Source organism: Gymnoscopelus microlampas, assembly GCF_963454915.1.
Source record: "Gymnoscopelus microlampas genome assembly, chromosome: 4".
In the NCBI taxonomy this organism is placed as follows: domain Eukaryota; kingdom Metazoa; phylum Chordata; class Actinopteri; order Myctophiformes; family Myctophidae; genus Gymnoscopelus; species Gymnoscopelus microlampas.
The window spans coordinates 37,869,467-37,879,547 of NC_139941.1; the positions used below are offsets into that span (position 1 = coordinate 37,869,467).

The 10,081-nt window shown below is 44.1% G+C and overlaps 1 protein-coding gene across 1 annotated transcript in view; it reads left to right on the forward strand.

Annotated features, from left to right (window-relative positions):
- The window catches only part of adgra2 (adhesion G protein-coupled receptor A2), a 44,121-nt gene extending 35,656 nt beyond the window's left edge, over window positions 1-8,465 (forward strand). The window contains exons 10-20 of the mRNA XM_084055786.1: window positions 329-527; window positions 1,320-1,469; window positions 1,845-2,006; window positions 2,347-2,547; window positions 3,672-3,861; window positions 4,349-4,557; window positions 4,684-4,811; window positions 4,988-5,111; window positions 5,206-5,354; window positions 6,200-6,289; window positions 6,444-8,465. Coding sequence (XP_083911912.1) covers window positions 329-527; window positions 1,320-1,469; window positions 1,845-2,006; window positions 2,347-2,547; window positions 3,672-3,861; window positions 4,349-4,557; window positions 4,684-4,811; window positions 4,988-5,111; window positions 5,206-5,354; window positions 6,200-6,289; window positions 6,444-7,866 — 3,025 coding nt within the window. The 3' untranslated portion in view covers window positions 7,867-8,465. The remainder of the gene's footprint in view (window positions 1-328; window positions 528-1,319; window positions 1,470-1,844; window positions 2,007-2,346; window positions 2,548-3,671; window positions 3,862-4,348; window positions 4,558-4,683; window positions 4,812-4,987; window positions 5,112-5,205; window positions 5,355-6,199; window positions 6,290-6,443) is intronic.
- Window positions 8,466-10,081: the final 1,616 nt, after the last annotated feature.

Here is a 10,081-nt window from a genome sequence, read left to right on the forward strand (position 1 = left end):
GTAAGCTGCGGACCCCCCATCTGAAAATGTTTTTTTGTGCCAGGGACCCCCATACAAGATTTTTCTCATTAAAGTGTTTCCCCAAAAAATACTCAAAAGGTTTCAAATGTTTCAAGATAAAAAAAAAATAGCAGATCTACAAGCTCACAATGCTTCGTGATGTGACTGAAATCGTGACGTGTTGCGAGCTTATAGCTTGTCAATGTATGACCCCTGGGGGTCCCTGGACCCCACTTTGAGAACTACTGAGTTACAGTAACTATTATTATGCTCCCAAATACACTAATAGCGGTTTCACACTATATTAAACAGTGCTGTTAATTCCCAGGTGGCCACGGACCCTGGCAGGCATTGTGTCCCACCAGTACTGCCTGCAGCTGCGTTACCCCTCCCTGTCTGTGGATGGAGGTATGGAGCAGAAGAAGGCTTCGCGTTACTGTGACCGTTCAGGAAAATGGCAGGAAGGTGACTACACCAACTGTCACTATACCAACGGCATCACCCGTGTCCTACACACTTTCATTCTGGTCAGTATTATACTGTTAAAGGTTGAAGTAGGGGTTCTGGTCCGGTTAAGGTGCATGATAAACAAATTTCAGCAACACTTGCAGTACTGTCGGAAAGTAGCTTTATTTTTTAAATAAGTACTGCAAGTGTACTGTACATTATTTTCCTCCAGTATTGCCATTATTTTTGTCAAAGTTTAACGCACACACGCACACGCACGCACACACACACACACACACACACACACACACACACACACACACACACACACACACACACACACACACACACACACACACACACACACACACACACATGCTATATCCAGGGCCGGATCTACCATATGGGCACTTTGGGCACGTGCCCCGGGGCCCTGGGCATCAGGGGGCACCCCCAAAAAAAAAAAAATTTAATTTCGTTTTTTTTTTTTTCACGAAAATGTTTCCCATTTTGTTGTTATCTAATACGAATAACACAGTGTAAAATTAGCTAGATTAGAGGGGGAAAAAAAAAAACACAAAAAAAATTCGCGCAGGCGCCCGCGCGCTTCGCGCGCGGCCGCATGAGGGGGGGGGCACTGGCAGTTGGTGGTGCCCAGGGGCACTGTTAGGTGTTAATCCAGCCCTGGCTATATCCAATATTTGCCGATATTATGAATAGTGTTGAGCATGTGACACGCTGTAAATCTACTACTTCTGCTTATTCTATTACGTATTTCTTAGTTTGAATTATTACTGCACAGTTTGAATTGGGTTGCATGACTAGGTGGATCTTGCATATTGCTTCCTCAAATCTTTGCTTGTGTATTTCAGAGGCCCATCAATGCATCTAATGCAGTCACTGTGGCGCATCAGGTGCGCTCATACACCCTAGAGGCAGCAGGTTTCACTGACTCGGTGGATGTGCTTTATGTAGCCCAGATGATGGAGAGATTCATGGAATATGTCAAGCAGCTTCGAGAGGTATGACTTTAATATGTATTTATCTTTACAGTTTATAACTCTTCTCAATGTGTGAGGAATGATTTAGTGTGTGTGTTTTTCAATGAGCTTGTCAACTGTATTAATGCCATCAAGGCCTCAACCACTGGATGTCCCAAAACTTTCTACAGATAAATAAATACTAGACTGAGATCCTTGTAGTAGGTCCTAAAGGTCAATTCAATTACACATAAAATAAGCAAAAAATATATAAAGCATGATTCGGCTCTTGAAACGATACAGAATTGATTTGCTACTTATTAATTACAAAGCTCTCAACATTGATTAGGAATAGAAACCATTTGAAGTTTGTTTTAATATCTATTGTGTATATCAGTATGTGTTCGTCTATTCCAGCTGTCGCAGGTGCTTGTAGAGATGGGCAGCAACCTTATGCAGGTGGATGACCAGATTCTGGCCCATGCCCAGAGGGAGAAGAGAGCCTGCAGCTCCATAGTCTACTCTCTGGAAACACTTGCCTGGCCTCAGCTCCACAGCCATGCTCAGGACCTCCCCATGGTAGAATCAATCAACCCTCAGCCACACCTTATGGACATGCACATACATTACAGTAGAGACAAAGTTACTGCTTGAAATCAATGTTTGTTGCATGCATGTCGCCCCCTTCAATTTTATTGTCACGAGTTTGGTCAATTATTTTTCGTACAAGCTCCCAACGTTTTGCATATAATGCATGGTCAAAATAGCAAATACAAATGAGGCAGAATATTGCAGTCTCTTGTTTCCTCTCTCTTCCCTGGTGTGTCTAATAGATTCCAAATGCCACAATACAAATTATCTTTGAAAAGTCACAATATTGAACTGTTTTATTTAGCTTTGATCAAACTGATATCCACAGGTTTCCAAAAACATTGTGATAGAGGCCTATATGGTTCGACCAGCACACTTCAAAGGTATAAGCTGCACAGCTTACCAGCGTCGTGAAGCCCTGATGGGCAGCTCAACTCTGGAAGCGATGGAGTCGTCCCCTGAGCAGCAGCTACACTTCCGCTGCACCATAGGAACACATAACACCTCCCTGAACAACTTCCCCTTGAAGGTGAGCAGAGAACTTCCATCTCTTATTCTAGCTGTTCCACATCCATGAGTGTGAGGTTACTTCCATGTCACCAGCTGACCATATTATGAAATGGACCTATTTTTAAAAGACTTTACTGAAGGGCTGAGCCATAATTGATTGCCTTGATTAGAAAAGTCTGCCCCTCAGAGCACAGCTCTACGCCAGGCCGGGTTGCCTACCCAGGGAACCACAACTTTGGAAGGCAGTCATAGCCACTTAAAAATCTTAACCTTTCAAAGAATGTTTAAAGAAGAATCTGAAAATGTCAATGACAGTTGTTAGGACATAAAACAAACTTTATATTGTTAACACATTGGCTGCCATCTTTTTTTTTTCTTTTCTACAGTAGACTGCCAGAATTTTTCAATGAGAAAAACAAAGTACTCAGGAGCCGAGATACAGAATTAAGTTTTAAGTTAAAGGAAGGAAGTGGATGGGAGTCTAAATCTTCGAAAAATCATATCTCCTTGGTCTTTGGGTAAAAAAAAAATAAAAAAAAAACTTTTATTTTTAATTCTTTTTTTTTGTGGAAAGAACGCAGATCTGCGTTCTTGGCAGCGTGTGCTCTGCGGACGCAAAAGAACGCAGATCTGCGTCCATGGCAGCCAATGTGTTAATATGTTAAACATTTTTTATTCTAAATTCTCATGTTATTTATAAGTGTTATTATTCAAATAAAGGTTTCTAAAAGAAGTTAATAAAAGAAACAAGTGTTTTTCTTTACAAATCAAGACTCAATAGCCTAACAATGAATAATGATATAACCGTCAGTGCTCTGTAAAAAAAGCTATATTTTGAATATCGAAAATCGAATCATGACCTTAAAATCGATTGTGTATTAGGCGTATCGTGACACCCCTGATATATATATATATATATATATATATATATATATATATATATATATATATATATATATATATGTATATCTTCCCCCTCCATTTTTGTATAACTTGAAATGTACTACAGTGTGGTTGTGTACATTATTATAGTGATAGCAACACGCTGTACCGGCATTAGAATCCATGAAAGGGAACTGGTGTTTTACCACATTGAATTATGAGTGGTGATATAATCAATCCCGTGGTTCTCTCTTCCTCCAGAACTCTATAGCCCTGGCCTCTGTGACTCTCCCAGCCTCTCTCTTCCCACCTGATGCTCCTGCAGATTGTAAGCTCCAGTTTGTAGCATTCCGGACAGGCCGCTTCTTCCCATTGACTGGGAACTCAAGCATGGGTGGGGAACACTCTCGGAGACGTAGCGTCAACACCCCTGTCATCTTTGTAGGCCTGGGTGAGGAAAACTTGTCACTCCTGTCTTTACAGAATCCATGGAAACCTCTCACTCTGGATGCATGAACGCACTACAATGTTCACTGTGACATTTATGCCCAATAATTGGATTATACCATGGTGATAGCCGATACAGATGAGGAGACATGGAAGTTTAGGGTCAGAAGGTCATTATAATCCCTGGAATGTCAGGAGAAAAATAGGTTACGTGAATGAGAAATGCTCTCTCTTTCCGTAGCAAGCTCTGTAGTATGCCTTTGAGAAAGGCATGCTATCGTCATTGTGCAACTCCCAGATGTGAATAATACAACTCTACAGTATAAATGTGAGGCAGGGCATGATTTTAAAAGAACATCAAAGCAGTACCAACTTTCCCTGTATAAATAAAGGTCAGATATAGGCCTAATGTCTAATTCAGTCAGATGCAGAATAATTAGCATGGTTTTATAGAATTTAATATGGGTAATTTCCCCTCCTCTCTGTGGCAGATGGATGCAGCATGTGGAATCACTCGGAGCCCATCTGGGTGTCTCTGCGCCACTTGTCTCCTGGCACTGATCCAGTGGCTGCCCAGTGGAGCCTCGGGGCACTGGAGAGGCAGGGCAGCTGGAGTCAAGAGGGCTGTCAGCTGGTCTATACTGATAGCAGCACCTCCACCTTGCGCTGCTCCCAACTTAGCAACTACGCAGTGCTGCATGTATGTCAGCCATAGTGTCTGTTCATTTATCATATTATCATCGTCATTTCATAATTTGTGTATGCTCTATGAGAACTCGACCAACTCAAACTTTTGTTTGTTGCTTTAATTTTTCTTGTGTGTCAGGAGGTGCCAGACTTTCCAAACTCTCTCCCTGTCTCAGTGAGGGTTCTCCACCCTGTGGTCTACGCCTGTACTGCAGTGCTCCTCTTGTGCCTGTTTACAATTATCATCACACACATACTGCACCACAGGTACTTTGCGCGTGTGCGTGTGCGTGTGCGTGTGCGTGTGCGTGTGCGTGTGCGTGTGCGTGTGCGTGTGCGTGTGCGTGTACGTGTGCGTGTGCTCATTTGTCCATGAGTGGTGCAGATCTATACCACACCATTGTTATTGTTTTTGTAAAGCGTTTTCCCCTCAACCCATGCAGCTCCATACGCATATCAAGAAAAAGCTGGCACACATTACTCAACACCTGCTTCCACATTGCCATGACAACAGCCATCTATGCAGGAGGCATTAGCTTGACCAGCTACCCAGTAGTGTGCCAGGCAGTAAGACTCTCTCACTTGTCTGTCCCATCATGTTTCATGCTACTGTTTGTGTGTGGGGTTGGATGTCTGATCCCACGTTTGTAATCTGTGCCAGGTGGGCATCGTTCTCCACTATTCCTCCCTCTCCACCCTGCTGTGGATTGGAGTTAGCGGCAGGGTCATCTACAAAGAGGCCGTGTGGAGAATGCCACGATTACCAGAGGGAGAGTCTCCCACTCCACCTACTCAGCGACCTATGCTCAGGTCAGTGATGTCATCATGGCGAGCCACAACTCACCTTCGGTCAAAGCATCGGGGGGTTGTCATTTTGCTGTCAGTAAGGATTATGTTTGACAGATGAGAGAGTTTTTTGTGTGCACGGCCACCCAAAGTGCAGCCCATCAAAGACCATCATTGTGTAGAGCAACCAAAGCGCCTCTGTTTGCAGGAAACCTTGGAGGGAATTAACAGTAGAGCGATGCTGTAAGGCACAAAGAAGCTAAACGCGGCGATGCACACCGAGTTCTCAGTGCAGGGGTGGCGAGGAATGTATGAGGCCAACATAACGGAGGTTGAGGGGTCTGTCGTAAATCTGAGCAGGGTATAAGAGGGGGCGCACTGTCTCCCTTAACTCTGTCTCCTTTTTCTTCTGTCTCGCTGTCCCCGTGTTCCTGGATCTGTGTTCATACACTGTACTGCTGACCTCATTGGTCTTCCAGCCAACACCCTGTCGCCTACTCAGCCACATGGGGTCAGGCCTCCATTGGAGCTGAACACACCCCCCCCCTCCCCCTCCAATGAAAATCACACTCACTCACTCACTCAGACCGACTGGCCCTCGTAACAGTCCATCAGCTCAGAAAGAGAAAGAACAGAGAGCCTTGTTATGGTTAAAGACGGCCACAGGGAGGTAGAAACACAAAGAGGAAACGAACACGGACAGGGACACTTCCAAAACAATAATAGCTGCCAGAAACCTTTCGGCATCCTGCAGTATAAACAAGAAATGACATTGCGCGCTTTTCATTTGTGAGTGAGCCACTCAGAAATTCACAGCTGGGATTTCCGGTTTTGGCCTAAATGTTTTTCTTTATTCTCTATTTCTCTAGGTTCTATTTGATTGCTGGTGGAGTTCCTCTTATCATATGTGGGATCACTGCAGCTGTCAATATCAATAACTATGGAGACAACAGCCCTTAGTGAGTGCTTCTCTTTTTACCCTTGAGCCCTTTGACCCCTGACATTGTGCCATTTTGTTTGGTGCCGAACTGAATATTGTTTTGTGATGTGTCGCGTACACAGAGATTCCTTGTTTTGCACTGACCCCTCTGACTTCTTTACTGCCTCTTACAGCTGCTGGCTGGTGTGGCGCCCCAGTCTGGGGGCTTTCTTTGTCCCTGCAGGCCTGGTGGTGTTGGTGACCTGGATCTACTTCCTGTGCACTGTGTTTCGCCTGAAGCACCGAGTGGACAAAGAATGCACAGGACCCTCCCTGTCCGTCCCTGCGCCTGAGAGCCAGCCCGCGCTGGCAGGAAGCACCAGTCTCCTGTCCACAGACTCAGCGGTGGGCACTATAAACCCAGTCATGCCACCAGAGGACCAGTACTCCCTGAGGCTACAGTTCATGGTGCTGGTGGCCACCCACTTCCTGTTCCTGGCTTTGTGGTGCTGCGGCGCCTTGGCCATGTGGCTAACTGGGCACACTGGTCTGTTGTTCAGTTGTCTCTATGGAGTGGCAGCCACGGCACTGGGGGTGTTCTTGGTCGTGCACCACTGCTTCCGACGTCTGGACGTGCAGGCCTCGTGGCTCGGGTGCTGCCGGGGCTACCGACGCTCCCAGCCCATTTCTACCTACACGCACACCTGCACCACTGGGAGCGGAGTGCAAACTTCTGAGCAGGGATCCCAGCTGTTCATAAGCTGCCACCCTCCAGGTGACTCCCACAACTCCTCATCAGCCAGGTCCTCATCCACACCCAGCGGTGTCAGCAGCGTGGGCCCCGGGCCCTGCAAGCTCACCAACCTGCTGCAGGTGGCGCAGGATAATCCCAACAACACCTCCCGTGCCCCTATGAGCGCCAACACGGGCAACAGTAACGACCTCAACAAGCCAACAAACAACCATCTGCCCACCATAAACTCTGTCGCCCCAGTGCACCCCCAGAGAAGGAAGGTGAGTAGCAGAACTAAGCAAGGGAGTAGCCAGTATTATCATCGGGGCGAGGGCAGAGGTCACTATCGTCTCAAAGCCCTGAGGGCTGCTGGAGGAGGGGGCAGCTTGGGAGCATTAGGACCCACAGGCGTAGAGAACGTCAACTCTTCACACACCGCTCACAAACAGGCCACAAGTGAGAATGGCAGCGTCCATCACAGCCTCTCAGAGAGCCAGGCCAGCCCTCTAACTAATGGTAGGCGAATTGGTGAGGCGGCGGCTACTAGCCCATCAGAGGGAAGTGACGGGGGCAGCAGTGGGAGCCGTAAGCCCTTTCCCCTGCCACCCTCAATGGCCAGCAGGGTGGCCATGCACGGCGCCCAGAGACGATGTGCCAGCAGAGACAATTTGAAACTGGCAGCGGCCGTAGAGCGAGACGCTAAGCGGTGCTCGTACCCTCTCAACAGTGTCACTGCCACTGTGCCAGGGGCTGCTGCTGCCGCCCCCAATGGCACGCTGAAAAACTCAGTGATAGAGCTGGAGCAGGACACAAGCGGCACAGACCATTCCCAGAGCTCTATTGGAATGAAAAGTGGCTTGTGGAAGAGTGAGACTACAGTGTGACCCATATTTCCACATGATCATCTGTAAATGCCGACTTGGCTTTGTTCTAATGGTCTCTTACACATAATCATAACTTGAGGTATGAAGGATCATGAAGGCATCCAGTGTCCAAGTCTGGTACTCTTGCCTCTTTAGCATAGTCGGGGTTTGCTGTGAAATGGTAAAACAATAAATAATAATAAGACAGGTAATTTGATTGTCATTTGCAAAAAACTAAGCGCATTTATTTTTACATTTCACATAAAATTTTAAAAGCTATGTCTGAAATTGGCATGTGATGTTAATTTTGGATATGTTATGAAAGCTTTATTGTTGTATTTGTGACTTTTCTATGCATATTGACTATAGCACGAAATGGAATCCAAGATAGTCAATTTCCTCCATACAGCTACAGTATTATGCATTTACTCTGTGGAGATCCTTATGCTCTTTTTTCTTGAAGTAACTGTTTGCATGTGTTTATGTATGCACTTGTATGTTCTTGTATGCATGCGTGAACGCGTGTGTAGAGGTGGGGTGTTTGTGTGTGTGTGTGTGTGTGTGTGTGTGTGTGTGTGTGTGTGTGTGTGTGTGTGTGTGTGTGTGTGTGTGTGTGTGTGTGTGTGTGCGTGTGCGTGCGTGTGTGCGTGTGTGTGTGTGAATACACAAGATTAGATGTACAGAATGTCTGAGCATAAAAGAGAGATTAAAAAGCTAGAAAGAGACTTTTGAATATAATTGTTTTGTTCATGTACTCACATCAGCACTGATACAGATCTCCCCCTATCTAATACATTTAACTGAACAAATATGAGAAACATTTTACTTAATTGGCTTTCTTGTACCTAGGTAATAGTGGCAGTTATTTTGGCAACGTATTTTCTGTCCACATAGGATTCTTGTTCAGGTTTATATGAATTTAGACTGCCCTCTGCTGGATGTCAGAATCAACGTTTCATTTCCTGACTAATTATGTCTTGGGTAACAGAAAGAAAGCTGTGCTGTGACAATCCTCCCACTGAGCCAAACGGATCAGGTTTTCTCAGTGGTATATTTTTAAAAGTGATATATGAGCAAAAACATGTCCAAAAGGAGTGTACTGATGATACCAGATGTTATGTCCCTTGGGGCTGGGCCGAAAGCTTGCACTACACATAAGCTCTTAAATTTTGATACCTAAGTATACCTAAATATGAATATATTTTCTACAGAATACAACATACTAAAATGTCTCAATCTCAGAGTTACATATATTTATACATAGAATTGGCATAGGTTCTCTATAATAATTATGGATATTGATATTGTCTGCCTAAAAAGCATTCTATACTGTAGTCAACAAAACATACTGAATTGTGTGTTTTATGGCCAGTATGTTGTGTTCTGTTGGCAGTATGAATATTTGGTCAATCCCAGGGAGATTAGTATCCATGTACTAAAACTATGTACAGAAACTGATGGGCAATTAAATCAGCCTGTCATGGAAAACACATTTTCATGAAGAGAGACTTAAGTGATGTTTGCACTCGAGTATCTATTTAATAATTATGACATGTTTTAATTGTGTTGGTACAGAAATGCATCCAGTATGGTTATAATGTAGTATTGTCACCTGTTGCTTATGCAGCACAACCATTCAGTTATGGCCATGGTCTAGTTACACTACATAGGTCAATCCTATTGAGTTTTCACCTGTATCAGTAATCACAATTTTGTTGATAATTTCTCGAGTATGTGTAATGATATGTGGAAGGTGATCCAAAACTGTTTAATGAAATGTTAAGTCTAAAGGCTAGTTTATACTTTGTCAACAATTCTTTCAGTAAGACTCTGCCTTCGACACTCTAGTTAGGTTAGGGTCATTTTTGTTGAGAGTTAACTGAAAAACAATAACATTTTCACTTTTGTCTCAAGCAATAAAGTATGAATTAGCCTTTAGTTTTTTAACATGATCATCTGGTTTTAGTTGCATGTCAAGTCTAAGAATCTACACTACTACACTACAAACTACATAAATATTGGAGCTTGCGACAATCACAGTCAAATCATTGAAATTGCTCATTATTAATGACTGAATTATAAAATGTGATCAATGTTCTGTGTGTGTGGGGTTTTTCTTTTTTATAAGAAATTGCTGTTAACATATTTTTGTTGTCAGTGTTTAGTTTTTCATTCACGGTTAAGCCAGTATGCATTACTCTAACTTCAAAATGATTAGTTTGTATTGGATATTGGT